Source organism: Panthera tigris, chromosome D4 (assembly GCF_018350195.1).
Source record: "Panthera tigris isolate Pti1 chromosome D4, P.tigris_Pti1_mat1.1, whole genome shotgun sequence".
Lineage (NCBI taxonomy): Eukaryota > Metazoa > Chordata > Mammalia > Carnivora > Felidae > Panthera > Panthera tigris.
Window position 1 is genome coordinate 39,774,716 of NC_056672.1, and position 19,590 is coordinate 39,794,305.

The window sequence follows — 19,590 nt, forward strand, 5'->3', positions numbered from 1 at the left end:
ATGGAGTTTTGTAACAATCAAGTATTTTTTTTCCTCTCAGGTTGGCCAGGTTTTTTTTTTTTTTTTTTATTAACAAAAATAATCAGGGGCACCGGGGTAGCTCAGTTGGTTAAGCCTCCGACTTCAGCTCAGGTCGTGATGTCACAGTTTGTGGGTTTGAGCCCCAGGTCGGGCTCTGTGCTGGCACCTTCAGAGAGCTGGAGTCTGCTTCGGATTCTGTGTCTTTGTCTCTCTCTGCTCCTCCCCCGTTCCCACCCTGTCTCTGTCTCTCTCTCAAAAATAAATAAACATTAAACATTTTTCAAAAAATAATCATACATCATGTTGGTAACCTGGGGAAACCGTCATTTTTGTATTTTGCGGGTAGCGGTGCAAATTAGTGAAAATTTTCTGTAGAGAAATTTGGCATATGTATATATTAAAAACGTACATATACTTTGATCCAAAACTTTCACTTTCTTGAGTATGTCCTGTAGAAATGATTAGATTTATACAAAAATGTGTGTATATATTCACTAAAATATAATTTTTAGTAGCAATTTTGAAAATCCACAAAATAGAAGTCCAACAGAAGATTTATAAACCATCTCTTCCTGTCACTGAGTGCTATTCAACCTTTAAAAATTATGTTTTCGAGAAAGATCTAATAACATTAGGAAATTTTTGTAACATAAGGAAGAGTGGAAACAGGCAATATGCTTGACAGGAAATACAGTATCCTTCAGAGAAAAAGTGCACAAGCGGGGGAGGGGCAGAGGGAGAGAGAAAGAGTCCCAAGCAGGCTCCCCGCTCAGCATGGAGCCTGATGCAGGGCTCCATCCCACGACCCTGGGATCACGACCTGAGCGGAAATCAAGAGTCAGACACTCAACTGACTGAGCCACCCAGGTGCCTCATAAAATTAGTTATCTTTGAGTGGTATGATTGTGAAGGATTTTTTTTTTTGTCCCTTTCTGCAGCTCATGAATTCTTTATAATAAACAATTACTTTATAAACAAAAAAAGCAACAACCATTTCCAAAAGTTACAGTCATTCCCTTCTCCTAAAAAGTGTGGACAACAACCTCAGAGTTATGCACTTGGGTGGGAGGTGGGCAGGTCAAATCATGATCATGGCCTTTTGGGGGGAGAAAGTCCTATAACGAGGATGGCCAGTGGAAGGGACGGTCAATGGCAGAGAAGGAAAAGTAAAAATACTTGAAGCCATGTAAGAAATCCTCAACATTATAACCAGCTGAGTGTAGATATGTTTTTTTTTAAATATATTTTCTGTAAAAACAGAAGTGTTACAAAAGGAATAAATGCCTGTTGTGATCACTTGTTTAAAAAATATATATATTAATATTTGGGGAGCCTGGGTGGCTCAGTTGGTTAAGCGTCCGATTCTAGATTTTGGCTCAGGTCATCGTCTCACGGTTGTGAGTCTGAGCCCCACAATGGGCTCCACGTTGGCAGTGTGGAACCTGCTTGGTATTCTCTCTCCCTCTCTCTGCCCCCCCCCCACCCAGCTCTCTCTGTCTCTTTCAAAGTAAATAAATAACCTTAAAAAAATACACATTAATATTTAAGCTCTGGGGGGCACCTCAGAGATTCATTCAGTTGAGTGTCCAACTCTTGATTTTGGCTCAGGTCATGATCTCACAGTAGGGAGATTGAGCCCTGCGTCAGGCTTCAAGCTGAGTGTAGAACCTTCTTGGGATTCTCTCTCTCCTTCTGCCCCTCTCCCCAACTCACACTTTCTCAAATAAAAAAAAAAAAAAGTAATCTCTGGTTACATGGTTCCTATTGTGTATTGGGTCCTACTTGCCCTAATCTCATTAAACTTCTGGTTTCTTCAAAAACAGGTCTTCTGGCTTAGCATACCAGAAGTATTTTAAAATATTGGAGCCCAAGACATTTTTTTTTTTAAAGAAAAGAAGGCCACTTACTTCCTAAACTGCTTGACCCCCCTGCTCAGAAAGACCAGAACATTCGGGAGAATTATGGGAGAAAATTTGAGGCTTTCCTTGTCTACACATAATAGTATTTTTTGGCAAAGAGAACCTTGTCCTTTGGATGAAAAAGAACCTTCACAGCGTATATCCAACATTTTCCTATCAGTAAATTCTGCAACTTTCAAGAGATCACCCTCTTATAATAACCATGTTCTGTAAGATGATGATGATGTTGTTGGGACTGGACTGATTTAAATACTGATACCTTTTCTAAATTCTACTCCCTATTCCTTCTCTACTCTGGGGGTAGGAAGGAACTCTGAGGCCTGTACTTACAATGTATAACTCCTACAAATATACAGCCAAATAGACCCGGAAAAGTAATACTGATTGGACAGCACAATGACATTCCTCTACCTAGTGCGGGGAGTCAGGAGTCAGGGGTCAGGAAAAAATATATTAATAGACTGGAGAGTAGGATGAGACAAATAACAATTAAAACATATCATTTAAAAAAAAAAAACCCATAATGTCACTACATACAAAGTACTTCTTTCATGCTGTGTCAATGATATCAGTACCTTCTCTCTTCTCCCAGTGCATCATAATTTCAGGACATTTTCTGGACCTCCCTAGAGACAAAGACTTATCCAGCAACCACTCCACATTATCATGGTTCACCACCTTTCTACTCAAATCCCACCTTAGATAGAGACTGCGATGGTTAATTTTATATGTCAAGGTTGCTAGCTACGATGCTCATTTGGTCAAACAGCAGGCGAGATGTTGCCGTGAAGGTATTTTTTAGTTGTGGTTGACATTTCAGTCTGTTGACTTTGAGTAAAGCAGATTACCCTCCATAGTGTGGGTAGGACTTATCCAATCTGGTGAAGACCTAAAGAGACAAGACTGAGGTCCCCTAGATACGAAGCAATTCTGCCTCCAGACTGCCTTTGGGATGGAGACCACAACATCAATTCCTGATGAAGTGTCCATCCTCCCGGCCTGCCTTGCAGATTTTGGACATGTCAGACCCCACAATTGTGAGCCAATTTCCAAAAACAAATCTTTTTCTCTTTCTTTTTTCCCTCCTTTTCTCTATATAATACATCCTGTCTGCGCTATTTCTCTGGAAAATCCTGACCAACACAGGGACTAAAGAGCAAGGGAAAATTATTATTTTGCATAATCAGAAGGTATCCTGAAGTAACACACAGATTTAGCTTTCTTACAGTGGGTGGAAGTGTGTAGAACAGGATAAACTACATCCCAAGAGAGTGGATTCAAGGGTTTAAGAAACAGAACATGCCTGATGTGTTTTGAGTAAAAAAAGAAAAACACATGATGCCCTCCCAAAATCATCCTGATAGGCAACATAAATGTGGCAGAGTAGTGCCAGAGAAAGGACACAGAATTTGGGATCAGAAAGCCTAGAGGTCCTCATTTGGTTTCGATCAAGGTATTTAACTTGTGAATTTCCGAACACCTATTAAATGGAAACGATAAAATTGCCCCTTTCATGAGAAGGAAATGAGATTTACGTAAAGTGGGCCTGCCCTACAGTTAACATTCCAGAACTTGTAACTGCTGCAATTATGTCTCTCATCATCATTTCATGTGTCCTATCGATGCTGCCTTGTATGTTTTCATATGTTTAATCGAAAACCGTTAAAACGCCAGCAGCTGATGTGGACCAATAAGCATCACCGTAATAGTACAGTTAGATATTACAACACTAGTTACAAGATATTGAGTATCTAATATATTTCAGGCAATATACTAGCGCCTTGGATACCACGATGCTGTAAGGCATGGTTTTCAAAGAAGAAAGGCTGAGTTCGAAGAGTTAAACGACTCTCGTAAGGTCACACGGCTAATAAATGGCAAATAGAAATTCCAACCCAGTCAAGTCTGACTCCAAAGCCCATGTTTCCTGCTCCTTTCTGTCCTACCACGGACTCTTGGTCATTAGCTGGCAGGCGGGGACCACAACTGTCTTGTCCGTATTAATACGCCTGGTGCCTTGCTTAGTGCCTGGCATGCTGTAAACACACTGCACGGCACACAGGTGAATAAAAGAAGGAAGGGAAGGAGGAAATAATTCTTCCCAAAGTTGTTTTCTCTACACCTGTGGCAATGAACCGGGGATTTGTCATACTTGCCTGGATGGTGAATGTAACAGGTTCTTGTCCCACTCTCCCATCCACAACAAAGCCTTGGTTTGTCCTATCTGTGGCCACAAAAGTAAAGCAGTCAACCTGGGAGTCCCCTCCCAAGTGCCTGTAGGCCACATTCCTGCTGTCCACGTCCTGCTGAGTGAAGTTGTGCCGAAGCAACATTGTCCCCCGCAGGTAAAGCTGGCCATGTTGTGGGAGCCGGACCAACACGAAGGTGAGGTTCTCCGCTGGGGTGTCAGGGTCGGTCAGCTGGAGGAGGTCAGGGGAAAGCAGGCCCGTGGCCCCCTCGGCCAGTCTCAGCCCCCTGTTCCTGGTCACCACGGGTAAGGCTCTGTCCACGGTCTCCAGTGTGATCTCAAACACCCCCTGTTTGGTCTGCAGCCCATTGCTGACAATGAATCTGGCAAAGAGAGGCAAGGCAGCCTTCAGCATGGGATCTCGTGTCACCATCTACCGGAATGAAATGATAACAATTCACACCTTTACTCAAGGACATGTTCTGTCGGGGCTCAAATGAAAACTCAAGGGCAGATCTTTCAGAAGGATGCCATTTTAGCCATTAAACCAGTCACTAGGTAACACATAAACTACGTACATACTACATCCAAACGTATTCTCTCAACAATGTCGGTGGCAGGGGCACCTGGGTGGCTCAGTTAGTTAAGCATCTGACTCTTGATTTTGGCTCAGGTCGTGATCTCACAGTTTCTCAGATGGATCCCTGGGTCAGGCTCTGTGCTGACAGTGTGGAGCCTGCTTGGGATTCTCTCTCTCCCTCTCTCTCTGCCCATTCCCCACTCACATGTGCTCTCCCTTCCCTCTCTCTCTCAAAATAAACTTAAAAAAAACATTGGTGGCAGACTCATGTGATAGAGTAGGCTAATTCTGCCAATGGTATTCCTCAGGCTCATCAGTATTCAGTATAGTCAGTATTTAGTAGAATTCCTTGCCCTACATAGGAATTTCACATACCAGTAGACCCACTGCATGAGTCTGAAGAGTAGACCCATTTTACATATTCATAATTTTGCAACTGTATTTTACTTGTAGGCATTTAATGGGCCAAGCCTTTAAGACTGATAATTGGGGGGCCAATCCAGTGGCCCATTTTGGCTATTTCATTTTATTCATGTATTTTCACGGTAAATTTCTCAAGGGCAAGTCACATGACTCAGCTATGAGCGTAACTCCTCTCCCCTTCCTGGGCCTCATCTTCACTCTTCGGTAAACTAAAAGATGGACCGGACGATTGCAAAGGAGCATCCTGCTCTAAAATATCATGTGATGTTCTAATCCCTTACATTTTTTCTTGTGCGCCTACATTTTCCCCTTACAGTATATATGGGAGTTATGCTAGACAAAAATTACCTTCCTGATTTAAAGAAAAACATTTATAGCAGAAAGTAAAGAATGTAGTGGGAGATCGTAAGGCAGGTAGGAGGCAGAGCTGGGATTAGAACCAGGTCGTTGGACCCCACACCTTCTGCTCTTGCAGAGTTTATAATATGGGCCAGTTTAATAGACCACAAAACCAGATTGGTATACCTGAGTGCCACTGCAGAATGATGAAGAGAAAGCTCAAATGATATCAATTCAAAGTAAGCAAAATCTCTCACATGACCTTGGATGTATGATACCCTAATGTGCTTTTGATTTTATTGATCACTAAACCACATTCCACCCACCACTGTCAAAGTCAAAATAAAACTAACGGAAGTGATCTTTAGAATGTGTCGATGTGGGGCGCCTGGGTGGCTCAGTCGGTTAAGCGTCCGACTTCAGCTCAGGTCACGATCTCACGGTCCGTGAATTCAAGGCCCGCGTCGGGCTCTGGGCTGATGGCTCAGAGCCTGGAGCCTGCTTCTGATTCTGTGTCTCCCTCTCTCTCTGCCCCTCCCCTGTTCATGCTCTGTCTCTCTCTGTCTCAAAAATAAATAAACGTTAAAAATTTAAAAAAAAAAAAAAAAAAGAATGTGTCGATGTGTAAGTTTGATTTGAAGGGCAACTGAGAGTATCATGAAATTAAGCAAAGCGAACACGCTGTGGCAATTCCAAAATATTAGGAAACCACTACTCGCAAATGTAACTCACAAACGCACCACAGACCCAGGAAATATACTGCGAAATCATCACGGAGTTGTAGCTATCAATTTTTCTCCATGTACCGTGGTTGCTAGAAATATTCACGGAGGAGACACTCTTGCATTCCACGGATGTAAAAATCTCTAAAAAGAATGTTTTAGCAGAATATAACCTTAAATTATATAAGAATTTTCTTTGGAGGTTTCTTTTTAATAAGAGAAGATATGAGGTTTCTATTTATTTTACTAATCTGACGAATATGACTCATAAGTTCTTTATTCTTTGTAAAAATGTGTCTTGTCCTTCAGGGCTTAAGGGTTGATGCTTTGCTTTTTTTTCCATTATTATTATTATTTTTTTTAATATGAAATTTATTGTCAAATTGGTTTCCATACAACACCCAGTGCTCATCCCAACAGGTGCCCTCCTCAATGCCCCTCACCCGCCCTCCCCTCCCTCCCACCCCCCATCGACCCTCAGTTTATTTTCAGTTTGCTTTGCTTCTGAATAGGAAAGAACCTGAAACCAGGTTGTAGGAGCATAACAGCCTCAGCCTGCCTGAGGCAAAGGGTTCAGCAAAAGGAGCAGCTGGACGAAAAGGAAAAGAAGAGAGGTTTGGCTGAGCACAGATTTTACTCTGAAGGCTAAGCTCAAATTTTGAGCTTTCTAATTATCTAGTTGATAAGCCTGCCTCCCAAGAAAATATGACATGATGCACAGGAAAAGGATCTATTCCTTTTTGCTAAGTGAAATTGCCAAGTGGAATATTACAAATAAAGCAGACCTTTGACATTTCACACACCTCGATTTGCAAAGAATATAACCTGGGTTTTTTTCTCCATAGCATTATTTTTACAGTCTGAATAAAGACCGTAACTTTAGAATTGCAGATTGAGTAAAATTGCCTAGTTTTCCTTAAAATAAAACAAGCAGCTTTTCTTTTGCAAAGCTAAACGTTTGCTAAATGTGTTCTAAGCCAATAGGGCAATGTCACTGCTGGCTCATGAGTGTTTGCAAAATTCGTTATTTTTGAAAAAGCAAACAGAAACGCACCCGGAAAACTATCTGTGTGCTCTTCAGCTTGTACTTTGTAGTCACCTTGACAGTTTCAGATGTCAAGTGATACGCATTTTTAAGATAAAAATCACGATCTGTTTCTCAGGGAAAGCCTTTCTTGGAATTATGCTTTTATTCCACTGTTTACCTGTTACTTTTTCAGGTTTCCTCCCTGGAGCCTATCATCTGACCCCAAGTCAAGCAAGGTGGCTGTAATTCTCTCTGGGCCTCCAATTTGTCTTTTTTCCACTCTCCCCCTCCAGAAATATGTTTCATGCCTCTCATTTCAAATAAAGTGGCTCTCTATTCCCTACCCGATCCCTATCTCAAAAATACACTCTTCTGGGAAGTTTTAAGTCAGCTGTGTATGGTTTAGCACAAATTTAAGCCAAAGGACATGCGTTTTTCGTATAAGTAGTGGAATTAAAGAATTTGTGACCCATTAAAAGCACCTTGTCAGAGATGGGTGGAGAAGAAAGGGGAAAGGAGGGGAGAGATGGGGATCAGTAGAAAGGGAGTTCAAAGGGGACTCGAGTGAGTCACAGGGGGGCATTCTGACTTTCCTCCCTGGAGAGTGAATTCTGAAAACACCTCAAAGCTCAGTCTCAGGACAGCCGCAGTTATCTACAAACGCATGACCTGTGTGAGGACACTGACGTTGTCTAGCGGTTCAGGCTGTCCATGTCAGACTCCTCCCTGCCTGATGATGGGGATCTGACCATGTCGGAAATCGGCAGCCTGCCATCAGACAGATGGGAATGACGGCAAGCAAGCCAGGGACCATATAAGAGTAAGAAATATGTTGACCGAGGCCAGTGTTCCCAGCTGGGACACTGAGGCAGCTGTCTGTGCTGACCGAAAGCTAATAAGCCAGTGGTGAAAAGGATGACATTTCTGACCCTGACTGGGTCAAACACATCATGCCACTTTCACGAGTAACAATGCAAACTAGTCACGGGCAGAGAAACGTTGTCAGAGGGAGACAGGGTGAACGGTCATGGTTGGCTTCCCAGTCACAATAAGCCTAGCAGAACAAGGGCAACAAGGTCAGTGCTGTTCATGTCTGCCAAGGTTGACCAGATGATCTTCCAAATGCTCTCCCCGACACCCCGGCAAAGAAACCTCCCAAATACATTTTCAAGTTTGCAAACAACCGTGCCATGGCTATGATGGCATCCGTCCCAAGGTTAAGAAGCTGGTGATATCAAGGCAGCAGCTCCTTCTGTGGATCCGTTTTGTTGAACTTCCTTTATTAGGCCCCCCTGAGAAGAGACGCAGCCAGGATGACCACGGTTCTCGTGAAATTTGGGGAATGGCTCTCCGATTTGTCTGGGGGTGCCTGCCTGGTCTGATTTCACCATTACCAGGGTGCTTTCAGGCTTTCTGCATTTCCTGGCACTAGAGTTGGCTGAAGAATCTGCCATCTGTCATGGCATTTAAAAGATAAAAATGGAATCATAAATAGAGCCAGTTCCGAAGGAGAAAAAAAAAAAAAAAAAAAAAAAAAGTCCAGCCAGCATGTCAAAATGGAGGACATTAGCATGTTCTTTTAGTACCCGACTGCCAGCAGCTGAAGTCAGCTTGCTAATCACTTGGTGTCATCTGTCCTAACATGTGCTGCCATATCTTTCTTCCAGGCCAGCAGCACCAAACAATGCAGGAGAAATTTATGATTCACAAAATACTTTTGCAGAAGGTAAAACCTGACCATTAAACTCCCCCATTTCATTAATCCTGCCGTTTCTTCCATTAAAAAGAGAAGGGGGAAAGGAAAAATCCTCTGCCGCAGAATTTCCCTCTTCTACCCAGCCAAATTCCTTGCCAAGTTCAACAGCAAGCAACGTAAATTTAGGTGATCAGATTGGCTGCGTGTGTTTCATATTTTAAAAAGCGCCACAGTCACACTTTCATTAAAACGGACTTTCGGCTTTGGTTTAGCTCCACTTGACAAACCCCACGGCAGCCCATGGCCGGGCTGGTGAAACGACAAGATTAAAACACGGGTCTTCGGCAGATGCTAGGCTCTTCCATCATAAATATGTAAGACTGCTGGCCAAACATCAGAACGACACATGGAGGAGATTTCTTCCCACAGGTGCATATTCTCCATGAAGTTTTGGTACAATGGAGAAATCTCTTCAAAATGAGATCTGAGGCCAAATTCAGCTCTGATACTCGTTTATGTCCATGTAGATGACTCTCTATGCCTCTCTATGCCTCTATGCCTCTATGACTCTCTATGCCTCTCTATGCCTCTATGCCTCTATGACTCTCTATGCCTCTCTATGCCTCTATGCCTCTCTATGCCTCTTGGAACCTTGGTTTTCTCATGCCAAAAATGGGAACACATCATCTCGAGATCTCGAGACGGTGGCGTAAGGCTTAAAGGATAGGAGAGACAAAAAAGAGTCTAGTACCCTGCCTGACGTATTGCGGGTATTCAAGCGATGCTAGCTTTCCTACACATCAATGTTTTCCAACCCTTCTCTCCTAGTCTTGAGTTATTCAAACAACACCTTTTTGCCATATTCTTGTAGTACCTGTACTCGTATGACTTACCTGTTTTGCTTTATATCAGTCGCTCTTGTATTTAAATAAGTGTATTTAAAAGGACCCCTTTTAACCAGTACTGTCTGCTGAAAAGGAAAGCAGTTAATACTGAAGAACTGTTAAAAAAAACACGGGAGAACAGTTAAAAACTGTTGAGACACGGGACTCAAACCCACGAACCACAAGATCATGAAACTGAGCTGAAATCAAGAGTTGGATGCTTAACAGACTGAGCCACCCAGGTGCCCCCCCCCACCCCCAACGCTTTTAAAATTACAGATTCCTGACCCAAGACTGGATTTAGCAAAGTCACCTCTCTGGAGTGAGAGCCAAGAATGTGTTTTTATCAATCCTCCTGGTAAATCTCTTGAAGATCTAGATATTTTAAAAATCCCTAGGATAAATGATTTCTAAAATGTCATCTAGTATGACTTTCTATGGTTGTGAATTAGGAAAATTTTAGAGTATCATCAATCCTCCCATACATTTTTTTTTTCCGTTTGCAGCTCATCACCACTATCTGATTAATACCTAAGCTTGATTTCTGGACATCTAGATGCATTCACTCATTGGCTTCTCCCGCAGGGTCACTGGCTTCTCCAAAGAGTCATTAATGTCTTCAGCAAACTGTCCCATGAGTCCTGACTGGGGAAAGCGGGAATGGAAAGGAGCAAGCCGTTCCAGAAATGGGTGTAAAATTATAGGCCCTGAATCTGCTATACATGAATTAAGCCAAGAAGCACCCAACCTCTATAAGTAACCAGGAAAAAAAGAACAATCATTGTTCTTCTTTGTCATTTCTTTCCTCCTTCAAGAATAATCTTGGTATTGTAAAGACTGGCAGAAAAAGGGAGCCAAGGAAAGAACATAGTAAATAATGATAACAGTAGCAATAACAATAATAATAATAATAACCATAAGAGCAGCTAATACTTATTTAATTCTTCCTGTGTGCCACATATTTTTATAAGTACTTTACATGCATAAACTCATTGAAACCTCCCACCACTCCCATGAAACACGTACTATGCACATCATTCCCTTTCACAAAAAGGACACCAGAGCACTGGAGGATGTGTGAGTTGACCACAGAGTGGTCTTAAAACTATACCACTTCCGGAGCAAAAGAACCGGCATAAAAAGGAATCCACACATATGATGCTTTGGCTAGTGCCTAGCAACACTCAAACACGGAACTGTTATTTAGAAATTGATCAACCAAACGATTATCTGCTTGTTAAGGACATTTGTCAAAAGAAAAAAAAAAAGATTCTGTTAGTTCAAACTTCCCCCAATTTTTTAACAGCTGACTATCCCAGTCATCTCAAGCAAAGTCATCTTTACTGACATTGAAACAATGTTTAGTATAGCAGACATATTGAATTTAGAGAGAATGTATGGCAGAGGAGAGTAGTGTTGGAGCATGCATGTATCAGTGCACTTGATAACTTATGGGAACCCAATGAATAACATGGGAGTATGTTACATTTACATGAGTGACAGTGCTCTTTTGAAGGGTGTATCCTTTTTGTTTTTTAAGATTTTATTTTTATGCAATCTCTACACTCAACGTGGGGCTCGAACTCACGACCCCGAGATCAAGAGTCACATGCTCTTCTGACTGAAGACAGCGAGGCGCCCCATTGAAGGCTGTATTCTGACATGGTGAAGATTGTACCAGGTGTCAGAAGCTCTTCATATATGGGCAAATGCCCTCAGGGCCTCCATTTTAATTGGTAAAACTCAGGAATGCCTATGTAGCATGATTCCCCCCAAAGGCTAGTCCAAGATTTCTAGACTCTCACCCCAGGCCTGGGCACCTGGATTTCTATCAAGGACCTTGAGTTCAGCCAGCTTTGAGAACTGCTAAATTCTCTACAGTTTGTCTTGCTTTATGTGACTGGAAACAGATTTCAATATTTTAAATGAGTGCAGACTTTCATTAATGTTGGATCTTTGTCTTTGCACCAGATTGTTTTTCACTCCAATGATGTGTTTGATACAGAATTCTTGAACGGGTACACAGCAGCACCCCCCCGCTTATAACACTGTTTCTATGGGGAAACATGATCCACTTTATAACAACATGATTTATGATATAGTTCCTGGAACACATCGTGTCAAAAGGCAGTGTCTGCTTTTGCCAAATGTTTACTAAATACCTTTCCTCAGATAGAAAAAGATACTCCAAAAAAGCAGTAAATTCGTTTTCTATGTCTCTCTTTACCTGGGATCTCCGGTCTTCACATTCCTCCTAGAAAGCTGGCATTTAGATGTGCTTTATTTGTAAACGACAGCCCTAATATCTTGCTTTGCCGTTGTCCTTTTACTTGCATATTTTCATGCATCTCGGCAGTAGAAGACTAGCACAATACCAGAGTTGGAAGAGAACTTATTTTCTGCCACCTTTTGTCTTTCTAAGCATTCACCCAGGGAAGGGGTTCTGAAAAGTTTCCTTGGGGCTCACCTGAAGGTATCATGGGAGACAGCCGCCTTGCTCTTATGTACATAACAGACTGTCTGTCCTGCTATGTCCATTTGGCTGAAGCTTGTAATGGGGACTCCAGGATAGCGGACATATTCGACCTGGCCATACCGCGGAGCGGAAGTGATGATGTAGAGCAGTTCCTCGGGTTTGTCTGTTCCATCCACTGCAAGGAGAGTGGTGGTCGTCAAGAAACCTCGCTCACCTTTAGACACCACAAGCGGTTTTGCAAGGATGACAATGTCGCCTGCAGAGCAGAAGAGCTTGCGGTCAAGACCCAAATTAAAAAAAAAAAAAAAAAAAAAAAAAAAAAGTCCAAGGTAAAGGTAAAAAGCAAAGGCCAAATGGCAGAAATCAAAACTAATATGGCATAGAAAGGTTTATATAATCATGAGTAATGAAAGAATGAGGCAAAAGACAAGAGCAGATAGGACACAGCAGGGGAAACACATATGGCCAAATAAAGACGCAAAGAAGAAGGTCAGTCTCATAAATAATTGTGGAAATACAAATCAAGATCACAGTAAGTTACAACCATCTTGTAACTCCCTGATTTGCAAACGTTTAGGATTCTGATGATACCAAGCGTTGAAGAGGATGTAGAATCTTGCACACGATTCTGGTAGGAATGTAAATTGGCACACGTTTGGCATTATTTTGTAAAGAGTAGAATAGTCACAGACGTCTTGACCCCCTGATTCCACTCCAGCTGTGTCCTGGGGAGAAATGCGCGCTCTGGCACCCAGGAGACGTGGACCAGGCCAGCCAGGGCAACCCTGCCGCAATGGAAAGTGCTGGGGACAACCCAAATGCCTTTGCAAAAGGTAAATATGTAAACAAACCAGAGTCTAATCAGACAGCTGAATCGTGTACGGTAGCAAAATGAGTGAACTACCGCTACGTGCAACAGCACAGACGTAGCTTGCTGACGATGGTTAGCTGCCTGAGCACGTCCCAGAAAACCATACACAAAAGTCAGAATATGGACACAGAATTCAGGAGGACGGTTCTCTCTGGAGGGTGGGAAGAGCACATAGGTAGGTGTTTATTACTGTTAATGTTCCAGTCCTTGAATTGTATGGCGGTTGCACAGGAGCGTATTATGTATTTCAAAGAGAATAAATGAATGAGCGAACGAATTGTATAAATGAGTGACGTAGAAGAGGGTCACATGGGGACTAATGGTGCAGCTTTACAAACTAAGGATTATAATCCAGTTTTGTTCACCTCATTCATTTAAAAAATGATCACAACACAGATATTGAGCTTTCTACTTTGTGCCAGGCACAGGGGTAAGGCTTTTTCACCTTCACATCAACTGTGACGTAGCGTATTATAATATTCCCCAGGTTCTAAATGAGGAAACTAAGGTATAGAAATGCTAACCAACTTGCTAACAATGATACATGTAATAAGAGGCAGAGATAGAATTTATGCTCAAGCCATCTGACTCAAGAACACAAACTTGAACCCTAGATTATTTTGCTGCTTTTCTGTATGATATCGCAGCTCTTAAATATCAGCACGAGGGGCGCCTGGGTGGCTCGGTCGGTTAAGCGTCCGACTTCGGCTCAGGTCATGATCTCACGGTCCGTGGGTTCGAGCCCCGCGTCGGGCTCTGTGCTGACAGCTCAGAGCCTGGAGCCTGTTTCAGATTCTGTGTCTCCCTCTCTCTGTGACCCTCCCCCGTTCATGCTCTGTCTCTCTCTGTCTCAAAAATAAATAAACGTTAAAAAAAAAAATTAAAAAAAAAATATCAGCACGAAAAGAATGAATGTCCAAAAGGATGTACACGTGAAGTAAATGCCAAGCCATTTCTAAATTTAAAAACACAATTGCCAATAAAATTTGAAAAGACATTCAGTCCCATGAGGAAACAAAAAAAAATAAAATATCAAGGAGGTACAACTAGACCAGTGGTTCTCAATGAGTGGCAGTTTAGGCCTCCAGGGGACATTTGGCAATGTCTAGAGACAGTTGTGGTGGTTATAACTGGGGGTTTCTATGGGCTTCTAATAGGTAGACACCAGAGATGCTTCTAAACTTCCTAGAATGCCCAAGAAGGTCCATTACAACAAAGAATTCTCTATCCCCAAATGTCAATAGCGCTAAGACTGAGAAACTCTGTTTCAGATGACAAAATTGGTCTTTTGGTATATTATTGTGCTTTTAACTCAACGTGCTATCCAACATAAGTGCAATGGAGAATGAAAACCCATCCTAACTGTAAATCGAAACCTGAGTCCCAGATGAGGCTTGCCCCATGGGGGTCAAGAAGAACATATCAAGGGAGCAAGAAGAATGAACAAAGCTGAGGACACAAAAATGACCCAAGGACTAGAAGCGGAAGGTGGATCTGAAGGGAGAAAGAGCATCTGGGCTTACCCTCATTACAGGTTTTCAGCACTGTGATGGCAGAGTGTGGTTTGGGGCCAACTACAGACCATGTCCCTTGAAGTGTCTCTCAGAGATCTCCACATCACTTTTGCCAGTGTGCGAACCACAAGACACAGAAACAATGGAAGTCCTGATGTTATTTACAATCGCTCCCCAGTGGAGATAACCCAAATGCTCAATATCAGATTTATGGCTTCGTGTGATTATTCAGTGTAGTTTTCTTTAGAGATGAACAATTACGGTCATAAAGTTATGCTAACAACTTGAGAAAACTCACACTAGGTAAAAATAAATAAATAAATAAATAAATAAATAAATAAATAAATAAATAAATAAAATAAGAATACAACACTGTGTAGATATAAAACATATCATGATGTTAAAAAAAAAAAACAAAGAGAAGAAATTCGGAACTTTGGCAAATGTTGATAGGGTAATGTATCTGTTTGATATAAGTGTTCACAAATCCTTTTAGAAAATAATCCCGGGGCGTCTGGGTGGCTCAGTCAGTTAAAGCGTCCAACTTTGGCTCAGGTCATGATCTCGCAGTTTGTGGGTTCAATCCCCGCGTCAGGCTCTGTGCTGACCGCTCAGAGCCTGGAGCCTGCTTCAGATTTTTGTGTCTCTCCATCTCTCGGCCTCCCGCCCCTGTTCATGCTCTGTGTCTCTCTGTCTCTCAACAATAAACAAATGTTAAAAAAAAAAATTAAAAAAAAAAAAAGAAAGAAAATAATCCCACATTGGCAGCTGGGTGGCTCAGTTGGTTAAGCGTCCAACTCCTGATCTCGGTTCAGGTTGTGATCCCATGGGATTGAGCCCCACCTGGGGCACCGTACTGAGTGTGGAGCCTGCTTGAGAGTCAGTCTCTCTCTCGCCCCACCCCCCCACAAAATACATAAAGTAAACTTTAAAAAAGATGAGAGAATCCCATGTCAGTCATAGCAGAGACTGACCAGGGGCTCACCAGCCTCATTTCCTCTCCATCCTGGGCACATCACTTAGAGTTTCTACTGCCCGGCCTCTCTTAATGTGGTGCATGACTGTGATTCTGCCCCTGGGATGTGTCGAAGACAGGCACTTCCACGCCTAGGACAGGCAACCTCTCATTTCCCTTCATGTTTCACTTCCAGAGGGATTCCGAGGGCTTCAGAGATGAAGGAATCTCCGGTTGGAAAAAAACCCTAGATGGCTGGGTAGGACAGAACCGTCCTCCGCCCTCACGAATGTGCCGTGCTTAGCCAAGGGCAGGCTGTCCTAATATGTTAGCTGTCTGCGCTGATAGAGTACTTGCATTATATTTTGCCTGGATATATATTTATGATGAACGCAGTAGCCTTACTTTTGCAGAGAGAAAGAAATGTGTCTAGCTTATCTGAGGGTTACCTATTGGACGTCTTCAAGGAACGTATTTTATGATCAGGAAACAAGCAAATGAAATATGTTATTTTATGTTCCCCAAAAAACTTCTTAACATCAATCAAGCTGACTGAAATTAAAAAGAGAAAAGATTCAGGGCAATTGTAATTCTATCACACACGATGTAAGGTTTACACCGCACTCAGAGCTTCCTGGCAGCAAGGCAAAAAAGGAAGCATTCGGTCATTCAAGAACGTACTGGAGATTCGAGAATATGCTTGGTCCTAGAAATACAGAGATTCTGGGACTCTACAGAGGAACAAGAAATGGACTTACTGTCCTCACGTAAACTCTAAGCAAAATTATGGGGTAGTGACAGCTAGGCACGAAGGGCTTACACTTTGCCCTGTTGAACTTCCTTTCCAGTATTTTTTTCACCTTCCTCCTGCTACCATTTATACACTGCTGAGTCCTATTATACAAACGGTTGCTTAATTCAAGAGAAGCTTAGTATCTCATCATTCTCTCCCTTGCCCCTAAAAGAGTCTGTATCAGCACTTTCAAGGCCAAAAGAGCAACAGCCTAACCTTTTCGATGACAAAGTTCCTTTTTATAATTTTTCAATCTTAAAATATATTTATATTTCCTTTTTTATTATTATATTGGAAATGTTTTTCCCATGAAACTTCATTTTCAAGTAATAATTCACTTCTGGGCGATAAAATTAGAGTTATCACATGGAGTTGGTAAACTTTCACTTATAGCAGAAAACCCTGACTGTTTTAAGCAGCCCGTGCAGCCATCTTGTGGGCAAGGTTGGATTTCCAATAGGCTCTTTAAAATAACTAAAAATAACAAATAGAAGGACTTCTGTCATGAACCCCGTAGCTCCCAGGCAAAGCGGGTGAGGAGTCAAAGAAGCAAATCGTAAATGATGGAATTTTAGGTACAAAGGACAGAAGGCAAAAAGGAAAGAAGAGAGGGAGGAAGACAGAAGGGGGGAGAAGGAAGGAAAGAAGGAAGGTAGTTGAAAACCTTTCAGTGCTTCCAGCAGCTCAGTTCGGACCAATAACCCTGATAGAGATGCTTTTACCTTTTCCCATATCCTTGATGGTGATGTGACAGTCAAATGCCGGTGACCTGTTGTCACCATCCCAGAGGTAGAAGGTAAAGCTGTCTCGGTTCTGGGAGTCCATCGCCCCGGTGTGTGTGTATCTCAGCAAGTTCAGATCGACGTCCTCCTGAGTGCACTTCATGCCAGGGTGGAGAGGGACCCAGTCCCTCCCTAGCTGAAAGGTGCCAGAGTTAGTCAGCCGCCCGTGGTGTTTTCCTTCCAAGCTGTGTTAGTGGACATTTTCCATGTCCCCTGTAAACCTCCAATATAAATGATATTTCAGGGAATCTCCAGATGCAATTTTTTTTTTTGCCATTTTACCTTATTTTTTTTCCTTTCAAAGAAATATATTAAAACAAATTAAGACCTTGGGGAAAGAACTACCTTCAACTAAAGGATTTTTGACAGTCGTGTGGCAATTCAACAGCAGTGCCACTTCCAAGGTATTTATCATAAGCAATCATAGCTGATTGAATATTCCAATGAATGAGAGCAGGTGGGTAATCGAGCTTCTGAAATTGATTCTTTAAAAATTAAATGTGTTTCATTTGAGGTTTCCTTTTTTTTTTCCCTAGGCCCTATCATTGTACAATTAATCAAACCTATTTTTTTTTCAAACTTGTTTATCACCGGACTAATCTGAAATAGAAAAAAAAAAAATAGAATGGATGTATTTACTCCCAGTTAGCTTTCCCTAACAATAGCTCATAAAAGTTACTTGACATAATTCAAGAAAAATGTCATCTTACAAATTTACTCTACCATATTATCTCGTGCTTTTCCTTGTCTGGTTTAAGAGATTAAAATAAAAATGTGAAACCTTGTTTGTTTGTTTTTTTTCTTTCCTTTGACACGTCATTCCACAGATTCTCAGTTCCTGGCAAAAAATGCTTTGTCCTGCCCTCCCTTCATCGTGTTACCCCTTCCCTTTCTATCCTATTTGATCAAGTTTCCTCCTCTTTAATATTTCTGCTCATCTGATGTTTTTACAGAGGTATGTTCTGTCCTAGTGCTCACTGGGTGAAAGTTAGTTATATTGTAACAACTAAGCTCATTATGTGTTTCCACCTAAGATCTGTTTGCAAGTTTCATTTTTATTTTTTTAAAAAAAATTTTTTTTAACGTTTATTTAATTTTGAGACAGAGAGAGACACAGCATGAACGGGGGAGGGGGAGAGAGAGAGGGAGACACAGAATCGGAAGCAGGCTCCAGGCTCCGAGCCATCAGCCCAGAGCCCGACGCGGGGCTCGAACTCACGGACCGCGAGATCGTGACCTGAGCTGAAGTCGGGCGCTTAACCGACTGAGCCACCCAGGCGCCCCGCAAGTTTCATTTTTTAAAACAGTCTCCTTGGAGTTTTAAACTGGACAGCCTGCAATTCTATTTAACTTTTCTCTCTTGTAATCTTTTCTGAGAAAGCAAATACAGAAGAAGATCTCTTTTGCTATCTCCCATCTCCATACAATTCCCCATCTGCCCTCCCAAATGCCAGCTTTGATTTGACGAAAATCTTTGCAAGCCCCCAAAGAGGAAGAGAGTCAGGCTTAAGGTGGGGCCAACTAAGGAAAGTCAACCAGAATAGAAGAACCCTTGAGAAAGTCCAGGAATCCTAGAGTCCTGGTCCCGGGTCTTGGAGAGACTTGGAACACCCCAAGGGAGCTGGGAGACTCGGTGGTGCCGTACCGGGAACCTGGACCCATCTGGATTTTCACACACCCAAAACACTTCAGTTCCCATACTACCCAAATGTGTGAGCTCTCACTGCATTTCTGCTTCATTACTCTTTGAAATGAAATAAGGACACAGCTGTACCTCAATGTGAATCAGCGATTGCTCTTCATTCGGATTCTCTATGGTGCCTACAATCTAAGACAATCAAGCTGTTCCACGAAGAATGAATCCTCGCTGCTCTTCTAGGACTATTATGAGTTAAGCACTCAGTCAAATAATCACATGGGGGATGCTTGGTGGTTATTGTTGCTGGCTTTAATCCATCATTCAAATAAACATTTTGATGGATTACTCAAGTGACCTTTTCAAGTGACTGATCCATGATTTGTGTCGGGCTACTCCGTGGTTGTCATGCACACAGTCTGAATCAGACTGGGGAGCAGCGCCATTTGTTAAAAGAGTATCTTTTCTCTACTGTCTTGCCTCTGCTCCTTTGCCAAAGATCCGCTGACTGTATTTTTGGGAGGGTCTACTTCTGGACTCTCTATTCGGTTCCACTGATCTGTTTGTCTGTTCTTTCACCAAACCCACACTAACTGAATTAATGCAGCTTTATCGTAAGTCTTGAAGTCAGGTAATGTGATTACTTTAATTGTGCACTCCTTTTTGCTCACTATTTTGGATATTTTGCCTCTCCATATGAACTTTAGAATCAGATTGTAAATATCCACAACAACTGCTCTTCAGAGTAGTCTATTAAAAACGTT

At 42.1% G+C, this 19,590-nt stretch overlaps 1 protein-coding gene across 4 annotated transcripts in view; it reads right to left on the reverse strand.

Annotated features, from left to right (window-relative positions):
- The window catches only part of FREM1 (FRAS1 related extracellular matrix 1), a 136,031-nt gene that overhangs the window by 41,307 nt on the left and 75,134 nt on the right, over positions 1-19,590 (reverse strand). For 2 of the 4 annotated variants that reach the window (XM_042964262.1, XM_042964258.1), the window contains exons 22-24: positions 17,131-17,326; positions 12,267-12,531; positions 4,097-4,511 (exon numbers count right to left, since the gene is read on the reverse strand). In XM_042964262.1, coding sequence (XP_042820196.1) covers positions 4,097-4,511; positions 12,267-12,531; positions 17,131-17,326 — 876 coding nt within the window. Of the gene's footprint in view, positions 1-4,096; positions 4,617-12,266; positions 12,532-17,130; positions 17,327-19,590 lie in introns of those variants that run through there. The other 2 variants (XM_042964259.1, XM_042964260.1) reach the window with 2 other exon arrangements.